The sequence below is a fragment of the Vombatus ursinus genome, unplaced genomic scaffold (genome assembly GCF_900497805.2).
Source record: "Vombatus ursinus unplaced genomic scaffold, bare-nosed wombat genome assembly UNPS02014832.1, whole genome shotgun sequence".
Classification (NCBI taxonomy): domain Eukaryota; kingdom Metazoa; phylum Chordata; class Mammalia; order Diprotodontia; family Vombatidae; genus Vombatus; species Vombatus ursinus.
The window spans coordinates 30,812,519-30,837,143 of record NW_020954610.1 but is presented as its reverse complement, the minus strand read 5'-3'; the positions used below and the strand labels follow the sequence as shown (position 1 = coordinate 30,837,143).

At 35.1% G+C, this 24,625-nt stretch overlaps 1 protein-coding gene across 2 annotated transcripts in view; it reads right to left on the bottom strand.

The window, feature by feature from the left end:
- Positions 1 to 20,800, bottom strand: part of ELAVL2 (ELAV like RNA binding protein 2) — an 83,193-nt gene extending 62,393 nt beyond the window's left edge. For both annotated transcript variants that reach the window (XM_027839459.1, XM_027839460.1), the window contains exons 1-2: positions 20,729 to 20,800; positions 17,661 to 17,901 (exon numbers count right to left, since the gene is read on the bottom strand). In XM_027839459.1, the coding sequence (XP_027695260.1) occupies positions 17,661 to 17,901; positions 20,729 to 20,800 (313 nt within the window). The remainder of the gene's footprint in view (positions 1 to 17,660; positions 17,902 to 20,728) is intronic.
- Positions 20,801 to 24,625: the final 3,825 nt, after the last annotated feature.

The following is a 24,625-nucleotide window of genomic DNA, read 5'->3' as shown; positions in this document are numbered from 1 at the left end:
TAAATAGATTTATCATTTAACTTTTGAAAGTCCTCTGATACTAGATATCAAAGAATTTTACAAATCAAATGTAAGATACAACCCCATTATGCTATTTCCTATAATAAATACATAAACATTTATTCTAGACAGTCCTATAAATTACCCTGCAAAGAAATTTATCCCTTAAAAACTAAAAGGGTCTAGAAATAAATCTAGTTCAAAGAATCTTACATTTAATGTTAAATTGTTTGAGAAAAATAGTAGCTTTTTCCAGCAGCTTAAGGACATTGTTTGAAGGGTTTTTTGTTTGTTTGTTTGTTTTTTGGAGAACGTAAGAGAAAGGAATGAACTTTAAGGCAGAAAATAATCAATAATTCAGATAATACTTTCAACATGGAGTGTGAGAGCAGCCAAAACATGTTTTATAGAAATGGAGAAGCTCAAGATGTGTAGCATATCAGAAACTGTATCATAGGCAAGAGAATTCTAAGAGAAAGTCCCTTTTAGAACCACATTACTATAATGGTGTTTCCATTATTTATAATATAAATATAATATATATTCATGATATAGTATTGCTTGCCTTCTCAAATGCAGGGGGAAGGGCTTGAGGGAGAGAAATTGGAACTTAAAATTTTTAAAAATGAATGTTAATTAAAAAAAAAAAACACACACAGTACTAGTCATTAGTGGCTTTTAAAGTTCAGACTAAAGCACTGGCATCTACTGAGGTAAAGGAAATGCTCCAGTGACTTAAACAAAAGTCCTTTGCATTTCTTTTAACCTCTGTACACACAACTTTAAAAATCCCTTTTGAAACTCTTGGTTATGTGTCAGAGGTGAGAGAGAAATTACCAACACTAAGTAAGCAAGGCATTGGACCTTCACCAGAGTTGATATAGAAGGTAAAATCTATACTGAGAAACCTGACCTATAAAATTTAAGGCAGGTAGAAGACTGGAGAAGAACATAATACTAAATAAACAAATATTATATTTAGTGACGTAAAAATTCCAAGTAGAAGGTATAATGATGGGAAGAATGTGTATTTAAGAGCTAAAAATAAGATCTAAAATACAACCTATATGCATTTTTAACAAGAAAAAAATTTTAATAAGTAAAAATGCATCATTTAAAGTATCAATGGAATTTTGTTCTATTTACAAAATGAAATCTACAAAGAGACATTTATACAGCATTTTAAAGTTTGCAGAACACTAGTAAATCTAATGTGTGCCTCACAATCGTCCCATGTAGTAGGAATTATTGGTAGTATTATCTTCTTACAGATGAGCAAATAGACTCAGAGATTATATAAATTGCCTATGGTCACAAGAGTTCCGAGTATCAAGAGGGTGGATTTGAACTCGGCTCTTCCTGATTTCAAATATTTTAGCCATTAGAACACTGTCTCATAATTTTTGACCACTGAATGGAAAAATATGTTAAATGTGTGCAGTACTTAGATGAAGAAAATATGAATAGGGCCCATAATTCATCAACCTTTCCACATCCCACATTAAATAAAGTCTTTGAAAATCCCTAAAAGTTATACTCCAATAATAATAAAGATGGTTAGCACTCAAAACAGATTAGATTTTAACCTCATTAGCCTCAGTTTGGAAATGGTGTCACCTTTACAGAAGCTGGCAGTCCAGTAATAAAATCCAAGTCATTTATATCATAGGGATATCAACCTTTAGGATATGAGCTAATAGACACAAATGGAAACAGACCCGACAGTGTTTACTGAGACAATTCCTCAAAAAGTAAACAATTTGGAGGAAGATTTACTTGAAGAAGTGATGAGAAGGTTTGGACAGTTTCTATCTGCAAGGCTAGAGAGAATAACCATGAGATCTCTGATACAAAGAAGTATCAAAAAATTTATGAAATTTTAGGCCTTTTTAAAATAGCCTCTAGAAATAATTATCTTAAGATTTTATTATTTTTAAAGTCAAATTAGTTCAATCTAAACAATATTCATGCACTATGAGACAACTATTATTACTACAGGCAGCTAGGTGGCACAATGGATAGAGTGGGCCTGAAGACTCCTCTGTCCCGAGTTCAAATCTAGCTCCATAACTCTAGCAAGTCTCTAAACCCTGTTTGTCTCAGTTCCTCATCGGTAAAATGAGCTGGAGAAGGAAATAGCAAACCACTATCTTTGCCAAGAAAACCTCAAATGGGGTCATAAAGAGTCGGACATGCCTAAAACAACAAAACCTCTTACTGCTCCCCGTTATAGTACCTCACCAATGAAACACTAAAGAATTAGGTGAGAGGGCCCAGCAGAAGCACTTCTTCCCTACCCAAGGTGGCCCCTATCTAACCTTTGGCAGTAGGTCCACAGGAGCAGGTGCTTTGGGTAAGCCCATCCCTTCAATCTTCTTACCAACTCCTACCCTGTTCTCTGTCCACAGACCCACCCACTGTCTTGTCTCTGCCCTCACTTCCCAATTCCCAAAGGTTTTTGGTCAGAACTCTTAAGCCTTACCCCAAACATTCATGCTTGTTCGTAAGAATGGATGTGCAGAGAATCATCAAACAGAATCTTTCCAGTCAGATGAAGGTCCACTGGACCTTACCACATGTGCACTAAAGATACCCTCAGACATTGTGATTTGACCCATCAACATACCCTCACAGGTGGTCTCCAGTTGAACCCTCCTATAATGTGTCATCTCCCTGATAAGAATGAAAGCTCCTCCGGCACAAAGACTGTATTCACTGTTTTTTTTTTGTTGTTTTTTGGGGGGTGGGTGGGTATATTTTTATATGTATGTATGCATATATACACATATATAATTATATATCACCAAAATGTATATATATATATATTTGTGTCCCAAATGTATAGCAATATACAGCTCATAATTGCTTAATAAATGCCTTTTCATTCCTTTAAAGAAAAAGCAAGTATATCATATCAACTTCTAAGTGTCTTATATTGCCCTTCCTCCTCTTTTCTCTTCCTACCCCCCAAGAATGCCTTATTAAATGACTTCCTTCAAGTCAATTCTGCATCTGGCTAAGTTCCTAGTTACGGAATCTTCCCAGAACTTGAGAAGTTTAACTAAGATTGACTGAGAGAAAATTTATCAGACATCAGCTCGCTCTGAGAAAAATCCAAATGTTAGTCAATAGTAACTAGGAGAACAGCCTGTACTTTACAGGTTAGAGAGGAGGCTGCCTTGAAACGGCAACTCAATTTAAGTTCAGATAACACCTTACTTCAGAATTTAATAAATTATAACATCTCTAGATCGGCATCTGAGATATTTCAGACACAGTCATTTACTATAAACGACCGATAGAGAACTAAAAAATAAATCTCAAGATGACCGTTTCATGTTAAGACTTCAATCTCAAGAGATTGAGTCATACAGGTAATACTTACCACTTATGTAAAAACTGTTGTTGTTCAGTCATGTCCAACTTATCATGACCCTATTTGGGGTTTTCTTGGCAAAGATACTGGAGTAGTTGGCCATTTCCTTCTCCAGATCACTTTACAAATGAGGAAACTGAGTCAAACATGGTTAAGTGATTTGCCCATGGTCACATAGCCTAAGTTAGTGTCTGAGGCCACATCTAAATTCAGAACTTCCTGACTCCAAGCCTGGAACTCTCTACTGTGCCACCTGGTTGTCCTATGTAAAAATAAGTAAAATTAAATATTCAGAAGACTTACATTTCCAAAATGCCATGTATTTGTTAACCCTGTCTCTAACCTTCTCCAGAAATCAAAGAGTAATTCTTTAGTGGCTACAATTACTGGGCAGACAGTGACAATTGTATTTAAACAAGATTTTTCAAAGTTTAATGGCAAAAGAAATAATATTGAACAGCAAGAAATACTGAGTCACAGTGTCATCCCTAAGTGATCACGTCATAGGTAAAATACTCATATTTTTAAAAAGTTTAACTCTTGGGATGGACTATTATGCTTCTAGGGACCTAAAAACTTTGGAGAGGAAATAACCTGAATAGTTAATATAAATGTACATGACTCTATTCAATGAAACATACATAAACTTGGCTTTTTCAGGGCCAACCATCTTGCTACTAAAAAATAAAAGTCAGGAATCTGCATGTTAGCTCTGGCCCTCAGCATCAGAAATTAAAATGAAATAAGAGCATATCAAATCTATACAGTGATATTTCAATACATAAAGAATCTCTGATTCCTATGTATACATTTTCGCCTCACAGATCATGACCCTTCCATAAGCTAGTAGGTAGTCTTTGAGTATGGCCAAAACATCATTTTCCTTTGGCGAAACTCAAGAATAGCTAGGAGGGTCCCTGAAGAAAAGACATTACAAGCCCAAATACTACAATGATATTTAGTCACAATCATGGTTTTCCTTTCACAGTAATATATTGTTTTAAATTTTAGGCAGCAGAATTAAAGCCAAATAAAACTGCAAGTTGTTCCAAAATTTTTTATAAAGCAAGTTAAATTGCTTACATTTGGAATTAAACCTTTTTAAAGAACCATAACAAAAGTGGAGGGAGGAAAGTTTTCAAAGGAACATAAGATGGACCACCAACAATTATTCTGGGTTCCACAATGGACAGAAAACAAAACCTTTTAAAATTGCAACAGAAACATTGAGGTTAAATGGTAGGAAGAAGTTCCTGACTGTTAAGCAGGCATCCTTCTGGGGTGATAAAGGGCTATATTAGATAAGGTACAACATGAAACAGGCCAGGAAGAGAAGGAAATTAAATGTTTTGAGAACAGTCATAGGGCCTGCATATTACTCAGGGTTCAACTGTAAACTCTCCAAGGATTGCAGCCCCCTTGCAAGACCTGGCCTGGATTCCCTTAAATCTGAATCTAGACCTTAGCCTACCCTGGTGTACTCTTTTCCTTGATCAGTTTCACCTCTTCAATGGGCTATTAACTATCTACCAGAAAAATCCACTAATCAAAACACCCATTTCCCCCAATATTAACATTAAATGCCAGGTTATGTTAATACTTTGGGGTGTTCTGACTACGCTCATAACATAGAGCTCACTTTCTTCCTCTAAAACTTTTCACTGGCAGAACTCTGAAGTACATCTAAGAGCTGTGAGAAATTGATGCCAACTTAACTACACCAAAGGTAACCAATTCTCATGTTTCATAAAATATGATATGTAGGGCTAGGCAGGGTCCAAAAGGCCCCATGATAAATACATCTATTTAGGACAGAAAGAAGCTATTGTATTTATCCTAAGATTTTTGCATCGTCACAGAAGAATTTATTTTCAAGGAGCTTTTTGGATACATCAAGGATGCGTAAGTATTTTTGCACCTGTTTCAAAAAAGAATTACATATTCCCCCTTTCATTTTTTGGAAACAGAATATTGGTGGTAGGGGGGGGAGGGGGAGGGGAGAAGATTAAAGTCCTGTGAGTCTAAGAATTTAAGAATTTCCTTTGCTTTATGTGGTTATATTTCAAATAATAGCTTACATTTATGCAGCACTCTGAAGGCACTCCTCTCTTTGTGGGGCAACCTCATGAACTAGCACGATGCTATTTTTGTGTATTTTATATAGGAAATGAAAATTTCTACAATTACAGGTCAAATTCCAAGTCAAGAAAAAGTAACAGATGTTGACAGAACCCCTAGCTATACCCTTGAGCTTTACCTGGGAACACCTATTTATGTGCTTATGTACTTTTGACATGCTATTATATTATTTGGTTCCCTGAAAGGATGGAGAAGTCTATATACAATCACTTGACAGTTTGAGAAAAACAAGTTGGAAAAGAAAAACTAAAATACTAAAGAAAATTCGAGCCTTGTAGTAAACTAAGAAGTTTTAGTGGGAAAGGAAACAAGTATTTCTTAAGTACCCACTATATGCCAGTCACCCTGCTAAGCATTTAATAAATATCTTATTTGATCCTTCCAACTCCAGGAAGTAGGTGTGATTATGCCCATTTTATGTTGGCGAAACTGAGACAGATGAGTTTAAAATGACTTGTCTAGTGTGAAACAATTAGTTAAGTGTTAGGGGCTTAATTTGAACAAGTCTTCCTCATTCAAGACCTAGTGCTCTATTGTGTGTGTGTGTGTGTGTGTGTGTGTGTGTGTGTGTGTGTCTGTGTGTTTGTGTTTACTTTGGGCAAGTCAGAGTCAAACTTCCCTGGACTTTAGTTTTCTGACCTGTATAAGGAGGGAATTAAACTAGATAGCTGCTGAGGGCCCTTTGGGCTATGTTTCTATGAGCCATTACTTTCGTAGTAACTGACATATATTGCTTTTAAGTTTGTGAAGCATTTTAGGTTTAGTCCCATTTGCATACAAGTATTATCTCCATTTCATGGATGATGAAACTGAAGTTGACTCATTCAAGGTTATACTGCTCATAAGTGCTGGAGGCAGGATTTGAACCAAGGTCTTACTGACCTGATTCCAAGTCCAAAACTCTATCTACCATCCTATGTTGCCTCCTCTCTCACCCAACTAGTTAATACTACTAGTTAGGTCTGTACATGTTTTTAAAATATTTTGATAACTATATTATTGGTTTCCATTGCAACCTTACATGTTTTATTTTATGCATTTAAAAACATTACTGTAAGTAGCAGTCTATAGATTTTACCAGACTGCAAAAGGGGTCCACAGTAAAAAAAAACAAAAAACAAAAAAAAAACAAAATAACAAACTTAAGAACCACTGAAGCCTAAGCTAGAATTCTAGAAGATTGTTATAAGTAAGCCCATCTTATAACTAGCTTTTGACTGAATAACAAAAGAGTTGAGAATGGAAAGCATACTCCTTGTAATAAAACCAGGTGATATTTCATCATTTAACTACATAAGCTATGGCAGGTAAGTATTGGAAGGACTAAGGTATGTTAGGTGAATTAATGACACCTTACAGGATAATATCAACAGGATAGTCCCCTATCACGATTATATGTCTTAATGCTCATCTAATAATACCGAACACACACAAACTTCAGTTCTCATCACTTTTACCTACTCATCTACTCTTGACCTTTTGTCCACACCTGTAGGGAAAAGTAATTCCCATATGTTGGTGCTAATTTCTCCACAGGAGTCTCCACCCCTAATTACATCTCCCACTCCCCACAATTCTGCCACCCCAGCCCTTATTTGGGTATGCCCACACCCCTTCTGCTTGGGATACAGATGTGTTCATCTATAACTAATCTCAGAATCGGTTTTTGCTGATCAGTCCATTCACCCACGAACTATACTGTATGGCTTTCCTTTGTTCAACTTCCATCTAGCTCCCAGACTGTACCCCTGTGGAAATGAAAACCAGCCATTTTCCACACTCCCTTCCAGTTCAAACTGACTCCAATGCTGTCACACAGGCATCCAATCCCTGATTGAGTGATATGCACAAGCAACATCCCCAACCACATTTTCCATGCTATGAAAGTCATTTTCCCCTACACAAATGATTTCCTTTGTTAATGAATCTCTCAGTAAATGTTTCTGGATCTTGTGACAGTTAAGTCTTCTAACAATTAGTTATGCCCAGAGACACAAAACACCAAAGACCTTCTTTCTATATTTTGGATATGGGCATTACTAAATGGTGATGGTTCATGAGGTCTCTAAAGTTTTTTAGGCATTGCTTACTGTAACACCATAATTTTGCTTTTTCAAAACATCAAAACAATTTTTAAAACTTTATGATATAAAATATTAACAAGTTTATATTCTATAAAATAGTTACAATGAGATGCTGACTTAAGGGCACAATTTAAAGAAGTACAAGCCTAAGACATCTTGGGATGCCCTGATCTATTTTTTTTTAATTTTATTGATATAACTATCTTTCACTATTAGCCTTATTATCAATTGCTATTTTAAAGAATCTTAGAGTTAAGAAAAGAGCCTGGAACAATTCTTACCTGAAGCAGGAATTCCCTTTTTAAGCATCCCTTTATTAAGCCTCTATCAGAAAATCTCATGAGACAATATATTCCATTTTTGCATAGCTCTAATTACTATCTTTGTTGAACTATACAATATGCCTCCTTGTAGCCTTGACCAAGTGCATCATGGGCTCTAAGACTTATAAATTCATGATAATCTTTGTCCTTCCATGTCCCTGTATCATTTTTACTTTTTTTTTTAAATATGAGCTCAGCCTCGCTGGTCATTTTAGACCCCAAGTTCACTTTCTTATGTTCATTCATGATTGTATTTTTAGAAAATCCCTCATATTTTTGAGTTGTCTTTTGCTTTAAACTCTCAAGTTATAGAACTACAGCTATCTTTTCTCTGAATTTTGTGAAATCGGCTTTCCTGAATTTGGGTTATACATCTAAAAATTGTGAAATCTGGGATGATATAATCATTTCCTTCCTATTCTTATTCCTTATACTTCACCAAACAATTCCTCCTTTTGAACAAAATTAGTTGCAGAGTAAAAGCCCTTCTTACTACTACTTCCTTTTGAGATGAATTAGCAAGGACATTTAAGAATTTGTTAAATATTCTGCTTTTAGCAGAACTGATAACAAACTGGTCTCATTTCATTAATACATCCTGTTTTGTGTTAGAGTTGAGATATATGTATGAAGAAATCACCATCTGCTTCCTTCACTTCATATATGTCACAGAATATATGTTGTGACATACTCTCGTAGTGGTGTTACTTCTGTTTTTAAATTTCCTTTGACCTTTACCCAAATACTCCCCATCAAAATTCCTACCTTAAGTTCATTAATGAAGAATGAATGATAAAGTATTTATTAAGTACTTATTATATGTGCCAGTAACTACTCTCACATTTAAATACAACCAAACAAGATTCTCCCTACCCTCAAGACCTTACATTCTAATGGGGTAAGATAACATGAAAGGGAGCCAGAAAGTTAGGGGGAAGAGGATGTGGAATATGGTTGTGCATGGTAGCAAGGCTGAGAAATTAAATGGAGGCTTGGTTCCAGGCCAGAAAAGGTAAAAACTCACCTATCAGAGCCCCAGGGCCCCACGGACAAAGTCAAAGGTTCCTTAGGAAGAGGATAAGGATGGCTGGAATGAAGGCAGCATAATTTGGAAATGGCTAGAAGTGACAAGAGGCCTTGTTCTGGCCAAGATATCTGAAAGCTCTGCTATTATACTCTTAAGATTTCCTTGCAGGCATCCTGACATACAGAACTATTCTTGCATCAGATGAATTTCTTTGAAATAAGGTATACTCTTTCATTTTCAAGTATGAGCTGTGAGTTTAACCCTCAATCTAGGGTCCTAACCGTTAACTCAATTTAAAAAAAAGCTGCTGCCATTTACACAGTGCTTTAGTATAAAATACATAATGTATAAAATACATTAACCTATTTGAGCTTCACAAATCCCTGGGAGTTGCTACTTCAGGCAGTATCTCCACTTTAAAGATGGGAAAACAGTCTCAGAGAGATTAACCTAAGAACAAACAGCTAACAAGTATTAGAATCAAGGGAGATCTAGGTTCAAATCCCATTTCTAAATCTAGAGCAGTAGGATTTCTTTCTACTTACTAAACAATTGTGTCTACAGATTGCCCTGCATCCCTAGGCCTTAGAAATATTTCCCTCCTAATCTCCCTGTTCTTCCTACTTTAAGGTTTGTCACATTAGATACTTAAACTATACTCTAAATCACTGGGTGCTCTCATAAATGGAAACTAGGTTCCAAGGTAATGATGCTAGCTTGGGCTAGAAGGACAAATAATAGTAGGATCTATGATAGGACAGGAAGAGACTACAGACCTTTTAGCTAAATTACTTGTTCAAAGCCATAAGGGCAAGTAAGTATCAGTCATGATTCAAACCCTTGTCTTCTGAATCCAAATCTCATCCCACTGATGACTATCTTTGGAGACGTGGATACCTTTCCCATATAGCTCTTCCATTTCTTTAGCTTTTATATATATGTATACATATATGTATATGAACCTATTTGTTTCAAGTCACATCTCTGACATTTACTAAAGATGTACCCTGCCAGCAACTAAGACTATATAGTTGCAAAAGAAGATGCTTGCTTGGATTACTAGACAGAGCTTCCTCATCGAGGATTTCCTTATTAGCAAGGAAATCCCAGATCCAATTCTTAGGCCTATCCCATTTGCTACATTACTTAGTAAATTTACATAGTGTAGTTTGTAAAAAGGCACAAATAAAAAATAACTGTTTTTAAACCTAACTACTGGACAGATTGAAACAGATTGTTTGGGAGAGCAGCTGAGAGCAAAGAGGAACACATCTACTTCAGTTAGGGATGAGGACCCTTCATAGTTGCTCATATAATGTGACAGCTATCATACTGGGTCAGACTTAAGTCAAGAGCCTTCTTTATCTTCAGCTACTGATAAGCCAAGTGTTTCCTGATTATCATAATACCTAAGATTTGAAGAGATAATTTTACCAAGCCATCCACAGTAATGGATACATTTAAACTTCATCCAAAAGCACTTGCAGTAGCAAGCAGGGGAGGCTGTACAGGGAAGGAAAATATTATCTCTGGCTCAATGAGCTTACAATTCTACTTGGGAAACAAACATAGGGGAAAAAATCAGGTAGCAAATTAAGGAAATGAAGAACCAACTACTTCAAGACGCAGAATTAACACCATTGTTATTTATTCTTCTGCTGTGGAGGTCACAAAATGGGCCAACATCAGTGGGTTTCAAATTAGGTTCTTTAAAAAAAAGTTAACATGTGTGCCGACATTATATTCAATTGTTAAAATCATTGACCTTTTAAAACCTTCGAACTATAATCTGAGTAAGGGAGATTAAGATTTAATGAAAAAAATTATTAAGGACTAAAATGTTTCATTAATATCTCATTATATTAATATGAAAATTCTTGCAGGAAATTGCTGTACCTGGAAGCTTGTTCAACCTATCTTTGTAACACATAAATATCATATATAATTACCTAATACCAATGTGAATCATTCCAGTTAAAATATTTGATTTTTTAAAAGATTGTTATAGATGAGGCCCTTATATGAAATACCTAGGAGAAAAAAGTTAGACCAAAGAATCTTTCAATTCAGGTGGAACTTAAGAAGAACTACCTTAACTGACCTGACTCTTTAAGACAATTTTGTTTTAGATAAGTAATGCATCTCCTCCAGCATATAACATACTTCTCTGTGCACAGAAGGTCCCCAATGTCTGTTTTATTACATCACTGAACATGTCAGTAGCTACAAAATGTATTAATGCAAAACTTTGGGTTGTCATTATTCACTCAGCTATTACTGTACCTAACCCACATACCTCATCCCCTGGATTACTCCAGCCTTACCAAAAATACCTAATCTATCTTCAATAGAAATTAACTATTTTGAATAAGGGTATATTCACATTGCTCCCATAAAGAGATTAGCATCCCACAGAAGTGAGTAGGTAACTTGTGAAAACATACCATACCTGCAAGAAGGATGAGCAAAATGATGAGCTTTAAAAACATAAGAATGCATTTTTCAAAATTTTTCTACATGAAGAATAAGAGAAAGAAAAAAGAACAGAGAAAATGACTTAATTGCAGGATAAAAGATTTAAGTTAAAGTTTTATGGTCTATAATATCTTGTAGAGACTTTATATATTTGTTACAGATTTTGTAGAATCAGAACTAGAAGAAACCTTAGAAATTTACCTAATCCAACTCCTTCTCCCCCCTCCTTTTTTTTTTAAATTACATAGGAAGAAACTGAGAGCACTTCAGTTAAGAGTTTAAGTGATCTGTCCAAGATCTCAAAAGCTAAAAGAACCAGAAATAAAACTCAATGATATTTAAGAGATTCCCATTACCATTACTAGGTGAAGAATTTCTATCTCTAATGAGATACTTTTAATGACCTGAATCTTTACCTAACTGTGTAGGATAGAAAGGACTCAATAAATCAAGTGGTCCTTGAGGCTACTTCTAATTTTAGGATTCTCTTATTTTTGAAGTTACAATCACTATTTTAAACCAGTGCCAACACTACCTAATGATGTAATAACTCTACAACTGAATGCAGATAAACCAGACTACCAAGTCTTACGTGGAATAGAAAAGAGTCTCCAAAAGAATAGTGTGTACCTCCTATATAATTTTTACTATTTTTCTACAAGAGTTGGTCAACCTCAGTCTTCAGAACACATGTACAAATAAACAATCAGATCTAGAAAGGTAATTTAGAGGTCCTTTTTCTAAAACCAGCATTTTACAGATATAGAAATGAGATTTGGTGACTTGCCCAAGGTCACCTAGGCAAAGCAAAGAACAGAATCCATGCGTTTTGAATCACAGTCCTGTTTTCTTATACCTACCTTTTGTCTTAATTAAACTCTCTCCCTCAACTATCTTATATTTATCTGAATTTGTTCTATTTATTTTTATTAATTATATTTATTATTATTGTAGTATTTGGTGAATATCCTAATAGACTGTAAGTTCCTTGAGAGTAGTGAATGTTTTTTTTTCTTTGTATTTGTATCCTAAACACCTAGCAAAGTGCCTGGCACATAGTAGGTGTTTAATAAATGCTTATTAATTGGTTTCTGCTACATATTAAACTATAGAACCACATGCCTTAATTAGGGCAGTGGCTATGTGAATAGAAATAAGGAAGCATGTGATAGATAATGTAATGTTGTATACACAGACATGGCAAAATGAGTCAAACTGGATTTGTGCATTGAGAGTGAGGAATCAAGTATAACAAACCTGGGCAATTAGAAGAATGGTAGTGCCTTCCCTTCAACAGAAATTTAAAAGATGCAGGATGGGGAGGAAATTAATGAGTTATGTTTTAAACATTTTGAGTTCAAGGTGCCTCTGGGCCATCCAGTTTTACATGCCCAATAAGCAGCTAGTAATATGGGACTGAAACTCAGGGGAGTGTCAGGGACTGGATATATAAATCTGTGAATCATCTGCACAGTGATAATTAAACCCAGGAGAGCAGATGAAGTTATCAAAAGAAAAAAGATAAGGAAGCCTAGGAGAGAGCCTTGGAGAACACTCTTAAGCAGGGGGTATGACATGGATGAGGAGCCAACAAAGTAGACTGAGAAGAATATAAATTACCATTTGAAAATATACTGATAATGTGATTAAAATAAATTCCTCTGAGCAAACTAAAATATTAAAGAGATTTCACCCTAAATAAAAAACTGGTGTCAATTCTAAGAGGTGTGATAAATGATTTAGGTATTAACATTTTGGAGGAAAAAATTACAGAACTCAATAGAGTACACTGTCTTCAACCTTTGGTCTGGTTCATCAACTTTGTCCTTTCATAGATCACAGGGCAACTAAGTGCATCTAGGGGTGGAAAATTCAATCTTTTACATCCAGGTTCAAACCTAACATGTCCATTTATCCATCTGTGCTGGGGTATCTCAGTATTTATTTGGCTAGAATTAACACAAGCTAGGATTAGGATTGGGAATAGAAGGAGAGGGGGAAAAAGTAGAGTTACTGTCTTTACATCTGTAAACATGGAACATCATGTTCCTCATGTGTGATACGACTGTGCTACCCCAATTCTTTGCTTATGCTATGAAGTAAAAGATATAGACTAGTCATTTGGAATGGTATACCTTTTATGGCTCATCAAAAGGCCAGAAAAGCAAATTAAATTACTTAAATTCACAGATGTCAAAACTGCTGCCAAAGGACTGGGGAACCAGTTTATAATTTAACTGGGAAATGTTTAACAAAACAAATAAAAATATAACACAGCACAGATAATGTTACATCACGGTTTTCTAAGTCAATGTGCAGTCATGGGAATCCTTTCTACTTGAATTTAATACCACTAAGAGTCTAAATTCATTTTAATGTATAAACAGGGATGAATCCACCACCTGTGATTGCTGAGGCAGATGAGGAATTTTTAGCACTAAAAGAATGTAGATCAAGAACAAACTACGCATGGGGAATTCAACTCCAAGACAGAATGTATCTATTTCATCTTGAATCCTAATTCAGTCTGGAAATAAGATCAGGATTAGCATAAACTGTGATTCAAAAGTTAAGGATTAATGTGGAAAAAGACCCAACAGTACTTGAAACTTCTTGGTTCTATCACCTGTAAACCTGGTATTCGGTGCTTTTTAAGTTCAACTCTTTCAGGAAGGACATTGATAAACTGGAGAATATCCAAGAGGCTTGTTCAGAATAATAAAAACTTCAAGACAAGGATACAGAATCTTTTTAAGGAATAAGGGTGTTCTGCCCATGAAAAGAAAAGCAGATTCAGGTGGACATGACAGCAAGTCCTCAATTGTTTTGAGGGCTGTCAAGTGGAAGAGAAATTAGATTAAATTAAATTTCTCCTGCTTGACCCAAGAGGGCAAAACTAGAAGCAATAGTAGAAGTTCCAGACATTGGTCCAAATATAAAAAATTGAAGCTACCAGAAATGGAATGGGACTGCCCCTAGAGGGAGTGAGTTGCCCTTCATTTTGTCATCTAAGATGGATGACCATGTCCTCAATGACGCTATCCAAAGGATTCTTACACAACTGTAGGTTGGACTAGATGACCTTAAATCCCATGCAACTCCGATTCTTTTAGAAAACAACTGGAGGATTAATAATTATAAGTAAACCTGGCTTGAACAGAGACAACTGCCATGAAAAAAATCACAGGACAAAGCATAAACTTTGAAATTAGGGCCACATAAATCAAGGTATCTCCTGACTCCTAATGGTAGTATTTCTTTCGTTCTAGTGAACCTGTTTGCCTCAGTTTCCTCATTTGTAAAATGGTACTAATAAGAATACCACCTACCTCCCAGGGTTGTTGTAAGGATCAAGATAACAATTGTAAAGTGCTTGGTACAGTGCCTGGCACACAGTAAATGCTATATAAACTAAAAGCTATTATTATTATTATTATTATAGCTATTACACACATAAACATTAAAAGTTGTCATAGCTATTATAAATATAAACATAATGAACATTATTATTATTTTAGTTACTATTTTGAAGTAAATGGTAACAATCTGGGAAATGTGATGGTTAATTTACTGATTAAACTAGTAAACTCTTTTCCAGCATGGCAAGATAAATTTAATATTGAAACTACACAGATTATTGTTGAAACTTTGAGATGTTTAATGTCTTGGGGAATGGAAAATTATGATTAAGAGAATGCCAAGTAAAATATGTAATATTAATAAAATGAGAAGGAAGGAGAAGTCAGGAAAACTTCATAAATGACAAAGAAGCCTCCCTTTTCTCCCCTCCTTGACACAAACCCCTTCACAAATTGAAAAAAAGCTGTCAAATCTTAATCTACGAATCCTCTCATGCTACAGGGAATATCTTGTTATCTGTATAAGAATAATTTCCTAATTATTTGTACACAAATATTCAAAAATTCTGAACAATTTCCCTACTAATATCCCCCCAAATTTCTTGCAACCCTATTTTTAGCTTGCAAGTTACCCGTATCTCATTCCCCATACCCCCCCCCAAAAAGATTCCAAGGTCAATTGACCTGTATTGTGCCTCAAAAAGAAGAACAATATTAAAGGACAGGACTAAAGAAAAAAAGACTAACAATAAAGGGAAATGTTCAAAATGCCATAGGAGTAATTTATGTCCACATTTTGCAGTCCTCCCCCCACTTCAAGAACATAGAACAAGGTCATGGCTCTCTTAAAGTCTGAAAATCCTCCTGAGAGCCTGTTCGTATGTTTCTAGAAGAGGCAAAACTCCTAATTTGAGAACTGCTAGCAGAAGGCAAATATCTTCAGAAAGCTACTGTTTAATAATTCATTTTATCAAGTGTTTTATATATATATGTGTGTGTGTATATATATATATATGCACACATGTGTTTAAAGATACATATATACATACATATATATGTATATTATATATGTATATATATGTATATGCATATGCATGCGTGCACATACACACACACAAGAGTTTACTCGGGGATCAAAGCACAAATACTTCTAAAGCTTTCATACCCTATACTGAAATAAGTTAAATGGCTCCAACGTAACACCAACCTGAATAAGGATCTGTTGGTTGCCTTTTCAACTTCCATTGTATTATATGTACATTCTAGTTATGGGGAATATGTTCAATCCTTGGCATTGAGCTGATAACGCTACTAAAGCTAAAACTTTTGAAAGCAACCTAAGACTACAGAATAAGAACCACAATAACTGTATTGTCACATGTGTGCAAACTAGAAGGAAGAGAGGGAGTCAGATCTGAAACTTAGTTTTCTGTCTTGTTTTTTTAAAGGCAGATTTAAGGAAATTCAGGATCTTCTATTTTTCCATTCATATTGTTCATTTTGATTTCCTTTTGCTTTGTCAGTGGCTGACAGGAAAAGTTGTTTTAGTGGATATACCTTACTTCGTTTTCTCTTCCTTCTAAGCATCCAAAAGAGACAAATAAGTAAAGGAAGAGAATTAACTCTCCATTTATTTGGAGTATGATGTAGTTTCAAGACACTCCATGCCCTTGACCTATTTCTCATTCCTACTTCTTACTGCCAACATTTTGATTGCTTTACTATTAACATAAACACAGAAAGAGACATGCAAAAAAAGGTAAAATATTTTTTCATAACACTTTAATAGTTCAGGTAAAAGTTTTAAAGATAATTTGAGATAACTGACTGAAAGAAATCTTGAGGATTTGGGTACTTGTTGATGATTTCATTCCTGTTGCCCCCTCACACTAGGTTTTAACTCTTAAAAATCCTAGTCTTTACACCTTGTACACATGACCCAAATAGAAATGGTAAGGAAGGACTAATTTGGCTAATTTGGTTTTCCAGCTCTTTATTTAAGCTAGAGGAAAACAGAAGTTAATTCCTTGATGGCTTGCAAAATTCTACCCTCTTTTCTTGCCCTTTTCCCTCTACTATTTCCTCTTCCTAAATTAATAGGGGGAAAAAAAGTTAGACCCTCAGGGAAGCAAAAGGCTAGTACTACTAAGAAGCCCCAACTGTCACAGGACCCAGAAATACAGAAGTGAAAAACACATGAAGAAAGGGATGCTACCTCAGTCAGGAAGTGGTATACAGCTACATCTGTTCCTGCTAAATAATGTCTGAGGTGAGAGCATTCATGCAGCATTTTCCCAGAATCATGTCAAGCAATTTTTTAAAATGTGACAACTAAAGAGCTAACTAAATGCAAATCAAATCAAATTAATATTTATTGTTCAGCCACTTTATACAAAAGCAAAATAAATGTTTTCATATGCTTTAGCCCATACATTACCAAAAATGGAAGAGACTTAAAGAAAGGATAATTTAAAAAAAAAGGGGGGGGGGGACAAAGCATGTATGCCCTTCCCTTAAATGTTCATATTCCACTACAGTAAATAGAAAGCATAAATCCAACCTGGTAAGTTCAAAAAGAAAGTTTGGGTGATATAGCAACTTTCTCCCTTTCAAGCATATTTTTAAATTATTGATCTTAAAGGATATTAACATCCAGTTAATACACATGTGGTTCAACTCTGACCCCCTTACAAGGAAAAAAATAAATTGCTACTCTGCTGAATTTGATGCTATTGTTGTAGTCAGGAATGAAAGACTAGCTAAGTTACGTAAAATTTTAGCATGATATGATTTACAAGCAGGTAAATCTAATGTCAACCTATGTCCTCCACCTCCAAATACATTCTTCCAACAGGGAGCAAGCAAGGAACTACGTACCTGTTATTTTGTCTCTTACAAGCTTACAGGACTCTATTTCACCAATGCTCCCAAAGAGGCTTTTCAGCTCCTCTTGTGTCATGTTCTGAGGAAGGTAGTTGACTATTAAATTGGTCTTGCTGTCCTCTGTGTTCCCAGAGTCAACTGGTGATGAGCAGTTGTTGTTTATGGTGGTGGGACCATTCGCTGTGTTATTGCAAGTTGGCCCATTAGACAGTTGTGTTTCCATGGCAGCAATTACCTGCTAAAAACAGAGAAAATAAGAAATGTCAGAATTCATATTTCACCATCTATTAAAGGAGATTCCAGCCAAGAATTTAAAGACATGTCACTAAACACAAGTTGTACTGTCAAAATTACAATAAAGCCTGTATTAAACCACAACACCCACACTTTTCCCATCAGCTATGGAAATATACTTTTAACATTACACATTATTTACGACATATATATGTGCATTGCTGCGCATGCATGTAAGTACAGAACAAATAAATTCCCAAATTAAACATTCTCTATCACATTCTAGATCTATTTAGGTCCCCCTACTCACCTGGGATTTCCATGGACTTCAGGTTAAGTTTGTTATGCTTAAGCACACAGATTTGAACCCCATACTACAGATGGGTGGTATGAGGTGCTGCAAAAAACCCTTCTAGCTTAAAGAGAATTGGATGTACTCTAGAATTTTAACTTTTAAACCAGCTATAAGCTTCAAAATCAAAGTAGAAATAAATGCACATTTTTGTCAACATGTACTGTTTTGGTTACGTATTGAAGAGTTTTTGATTGACAGTATCCTGTAACTCTCCTGCCTGTGATTTGAGAGGAAGAAAAGTCACGAATGTCACATGTTAGGCAGTGGAAGAGCATCTGAATGAAAGTTTGGGAATGACTATGAAATACTGTTTCCACCTAGCCCTCTCTCTTCACCACTTGAGCTAAGGAAAAAAAAATACCACCTAACAAATCCAGCAGGCTAGTGGCAACTGGTCTACGGTAGCAAAATAAAATCTCTACACGATTAAAGCTGGCATTTTGGTTTGACACTAGTAAAACTGTGTAGTTTACACACGCACAAAAAAAAGCCACAATGAAAACAAGTCAACTTTTAAAAATGACCAGCTCAAGTAATTCTAACTTGAGCAATGCTATATAATAAGAATGTGAGTAAAAGGCAACTACAAACTTCAAATATGCTAGACAAATATCAATGCTGGCCAATAGATATCCAGACTATTAAAAATACTCTAAAAATTAATGAAGTCTAGCATTCAGAGCATCCAACCTATAACTCTTCATACAGAAGAGCAACAAACCACATTCCTAAGTTTTCCAAAAAGTCTTTAGACACCCTAAAACAAATGAATTAAATTTTTAGGGTTTTTAAAATCTGAAGCTTTATTGCAAGCATGGCCCCTCCAAATACATTCAATAAAATCTCTAGTCTCCACAGAGAAACAACCTCTAAAAAGACAAAGTTCTGAATTAGTGGGGATTTTAATTTGCAATGATATCTTAATATAAAAAAAAGAAATGGAAGTCAGGGAGGAGGCATTAGAGTAAGAGAAGGGAAGAAGAAAAGAGATAAGGAGAAGACAAAAGTAGTTTAAAATTATAGTACCTAATTTTTTTGAAGGGAATACCAATGAATACACAAAACATTCATATCCTAGGAGGCCTTAAAGGAGGCCACATGGAACAGTGGACTGGCCTAGACTCAATAATACCATAATTAAAGAGAAATTGAAACCAGGCTACTTCTGTGACATTGACAAGTCTCAGTACCTCCAAACCTTTGCTTTCTCTTCTCCAAGAAGGGAATTCTTTTATCTGTTCTACACATTTCCTTCACAGGGATGTTGAGGGTAGGAAAAAAAAAACAAATAAGAAGCACCCTAAATATGTTGGTGAGAAGGGGATACTACTACTACTACTACTACTACAACTACAACAACATCATTAAGGATGTTGTATGTTTTAGTATAAAATATAATAAATCTGAAATTTGCAAAGTTATGTTTGTCTTAAGAAATCATTATCAATACAATTTTGCAGAACAATACTGTCATTCCAAATTCCCCCTAAAATACTTTCTCTACTTACCACCCGCCTAAAAAAAAAATCTTTTTTTTAATGGGTTAAACCCCTTTCCTTTCACCTATCACAACAATGAACTTCAGAAAAAGAGTGACCAAGGTCAATTTAAAAAATAACAACAAAAACAAAAAAACAAACAAAAAAACCACCTGCTGTTCTTGTATTAGTTTATATGAAAGAACTGTGGGGCCCCAAATGTTAGATTCTGTCTAAAGCTAACTGGGACAGTGTTTAAAATATAAAGTATTCATTGATTGAAATTAGCAGGATTTAGCAAGGACAACAAACAATCCGTACTTAATTGCACAATTATTTTCATGTTCAGGTGGCAAGAATGAGATCCTAAGCCAACATTCAAGTGAACAGCTGCAGTAGGCTGTGCACACTGAAAATTACAGCATTTCTCAGCTATAGAACCATCTGCTCAGAATAAAATGATACTAATGTGCTATATTTTACAAATAATGCATATTTCATTGATAGGCTCAACACAACTGTTCACAGAATGAGAACTTGTTCAGCAGTTATTGGGCAAATGATTTTCAGCCAGAAATTTTTTTTTAAATAATTTCAACAGTTTAAACCATCAAGATTTGTCAATAACCTCAAAATTTAGTAACCAAAAAAATACATAGTGAAACAGAATGCAAGTTACTGTAACTTAGTATTCAGACCATACCAAAACTTTTTTGTTCAAAACTTTACACTCTTTGCTTTGAATCTGCACCAAAACCTAATTCAGATTACACGTTATACAAAGTGTGGTTCTAATTCTACAATTATCACCATATTAAAAATTGCAATGTGCTCAAAATCCTAAGAAAGGCCATACAAAATGGACTGAAATGTAAGAACATACATAGTATGCGCCAAATGAAAGATTCAAGTGTTTGGTATGGCCTCAGCACTACTGCAACATGCTAAAAAAAAAAAAAAAGTAGCCTACAGAATTTAAGAAAAATCCCACAGACCCCAGTCCAAGGCTCTGCTGCCCACGAACCACTTCTAAGCAGAGAAGCCACATCACACAGTCTGACTGCCATGTTAGTTTGGAGTTGCCGTCTGCAATATGGACACAAAAAGTACCGTATGTTAGATTAGCAAGATAATGCAACAAATCAATTCGTACAAATTTACAGTAATTGTATTTATATTCCCAGCACGTCCATGCAGTGTGGCTTAATTGAATTTGAGGCAATTCCAATCTAATCTTTCCAAATTCGGTTTAATGTGTACTTTTCTTGCACCAAAATAAGCATTTTAATTAAGAGCCTGATTTAAAAGTAGTATTAACTAGTTATCTTGGCATCTATCCTGACTCATTATCTTAAACAACATCTAGAGAAATATTGTGCGCTATTCTTTACATTTTTACAATGTAAAAAGGGGGAAGGTAATGTGCATGATTTAATTTTACAATGATGAAAGTGGTTGGTCATGCAGTTTTGGAAAGTTTCTCTGTAAAACATTCTTAAAAGCACTCCCACTTCTCCCCCAAATACTGAAATGGTAATTAAGAAAATAGTTATGGGAAGAAGGGGCTATATTGTTCCATTACACAACAATCTTCTTTTTGTCCTGGGACTTAAAATTAAAAGTGAACCGAAACCCTGTGAAGACATTTTGCCACTATAATCAAACTGATTTCTTTTAACAATTTCACTGAGAATTATTCACATATACCGAGAGACAGTAAAACCAGCATCTTTCAATTGGAATAACCGGACCAAAAAATAGGAATGTTTAGAGTAGTACATGAATTGGATATCAGCTTCGTCCCTGAACGCACCAAGTGATCATTTTTTAATATGTAAATTGCAAACCCAGCACGATTGAAAATTAGCACTGCTATGAGGCCTCCAATATAGTTAATGGGCCATTTACAACTTATTACAACTTTCCCAGATACTAAACAGAGCCACAATATTGACACGAAATCCCAACTCTACTCTCTGTTGGCCACCCAGCTGTTCTAAAGCAGGCCCACTTTTGACTGCTATGATTCAGAAACAATAACCTAAAACAAGGGCTTAGCCCAAAGTGCCCTACGGTAATATAAATGAAGACTACAAACTTTCTTGACATGTATTAGCACAGAATATGACTTGCCAACACATACATGTATAAACACACAAAAATACATACAATACACACATACAGAATACATATTGAAAATACATATACAATGTAAAACTATAGTGTACACGCACACACTCTCTCTCTCTCATTCACACACACACACACTCTTTTACCACTACTCAAAAATATTCTAATTTAACACTTTTTTTCTATTGAATTTTTAAACAACATAACTTTAAAACCTGTATTTCCCTGGAAACATGGGAATTTTTCTTAATATGTTTTATAAAGAAGCAGCATAGCATAGTAGATAGTTAACCTCAAAACCAGGCAGCCCTAGATTCAAGTCCTGACTGACACAAGTTGCCTGTGTGACACTGGGCAAGTCACTTAACCCTTTAATGCCCCAGACAATTCTCTGTCTCTATGTGTGTGTGTGTGTGTGTGTGTGTGTGTGTGTGTATATATATTTATATATTGTAGAGGAAAGAGGGTGGTAGGGGGAGCTTCCCCATAGGCACCTATTCTTATGTTTGATATAGGTATAAGGGATCTCATGAAGAATTTTTAACATATTCTTTTCCTTCTAAACTCACATCTTCAGAGAAATATGTCTGATCCCATGGTATGCAAAACAAATTAAATCCTGAACCTGTTAAAGGAACTGTAGAAAATACTAATTACATACATAATGTGATAAATTAAGCTTTAATTGTGTTAGGTTGCCTATTAGGCACATACTGATATCTAGAAGAGTAGAACAAAGAGATTCCAACTCCAAGCTTAATGCCACTTTGTATTTGCTTAATGTCTTATTATTTTTGAAATGTATTTACATCAACATTCCACTTGACCTTGATGAGATCCCTTTTAGGTAGACCATTCTGAAGATTAAGGAAACCAGGTCTTAGAAAAATTAACAACTATTCCAAGACCATACAGTTAGTACGAAAGTGAAAAGTGAAAGATCTAGAACTATAACTAATTCTTCCAAGTTCTCAGCCCCATCTCTTAATGCATAACATGCATAGCCTAAACACCTATGGAAGTTAAAAGTCTAATTATTTGACAGTAAGTTTCAAGGAACCATGAAATAGAATCAGATTAAATTCAGGACCCCAAATCCCATTCCAGAGGAGATAAAAACTAATGAGCTAATTTTGTCACACTTCTTTTGGAAGGGTCAGTATACATAAAAAAAAAAATAATTCCATTGCACCATATGAAGGCTGTGAAAAAAGGATTTTGCTATACTTATACATTTTATGCACACCAGACAGTCTTTCTGATCTAGCTAGACCTGTACCTTTATTGGAAGTTATAAATAAATTGCTCACATGAGTCTTACCTTTATTCTGGGCAAAAATTCTAAGGTACTGAAAATGCAAAGCTCTATCCCCTTCACTAAAGGACATGAGATTTTATTCTCCTGAATCTACCATTGGGAACTTTGCTGCATAGCTTATATATAGCTTCCTTTGGCTCTAAAATTCTTTGCAAGAAAGAACAGCTGTATTTTGAGTTTACACTTAAATGTTTTACAGAGCACTATCAATGAAAGAACTATACTCTACCTAAGAAAATAAAAATGCCCCCCAATACCTTAATAGATGGATTGCTAATTTTTATGGCAGGAAAAAAAAAAACACCTGGTAGTCAACACAAAAGTTGATATACTTTTCAAGCTTTATTAGTCCTTAGATAATAGCTACAGAATCCACCACTGGAACAGTACTTTAAGTGATTCCAGCTTCCTTATATTTACTACATGATATAGTATCAGATTAAGACTTCAGTGTCTGACTTCACCTGTGTACTGCCATTAAAGTTTTGGGGGAAAAAACTGTTGAAAAAAGTATTCCCTTTTTAAAAAAAAATTGTCAATTTTTTTGGGGAGGTGAAGGGAAAAAGGAGGGGGAACCTAGGCCTTCCACATCTTTTTATCTCCCTCAACACATTTTCACACAAAGCAGTCACCTAGACAGCCTAGGGCATTTGAATAGCACCAAAAATGGTCATTTGATAAAGAAAACAAGTGTTTTTTTGAGTAGAGGGAATGCCGATGGATGACTTTGTCCAATGAGAAAGAGAAAGATAAAAGGGCTGCATAAGTTCTGAGAGATCACCTATGTCTAAATCATTTACTTTTCACATGAGGAAGCTGCAGCCTATAAAAGTTAAATGACCCATCATAGGTATCACAGCTAGCTAAATGTTAGAACATGAACTAGGATCCCAAAATAATATACAAATATCCCTTCCACATCCCGGGGGTTAGGAGCATGGCACCCCCACAATCTGGAAAATCCCCATAAAAATTTTTGTCTCTCCCTTCATACCAGAGAAGAAGTCTGATTTTTTTTTTCCTTTTATGGGGTGTTTACAGTACCTAATTGTAAAATTTGGATTAAGTATTTGGTCATAGACTCTTGTGTCATCTGTCGCCTTCACAAAACTCCCCAAAAATTCCCATTTAATTTCTTATGACTACCTGTAATATATAGAAACCTCGATGGGGAAAGTCGTGATGTGAAAGAGATAACTGTAAGCTCTTCAAAGGAGTTGCATTTTATACCTGTAGCAACTAATAAACGTTCAATTGATGCCTTAAGATGAGTGCCTCTCCATAATTAAGAAGAGTAACTTTTAAAAAACCTGTCTATGATGCTATTACTATAATCCTGTAATTTCAGGGGGAGGGGTAACTATTACTTGGCTTCCAATATGTAGGAGCAGAGAAATACGGGACAAAGAAATATAATCCAATTAACTGTAAATGGGATGGATAA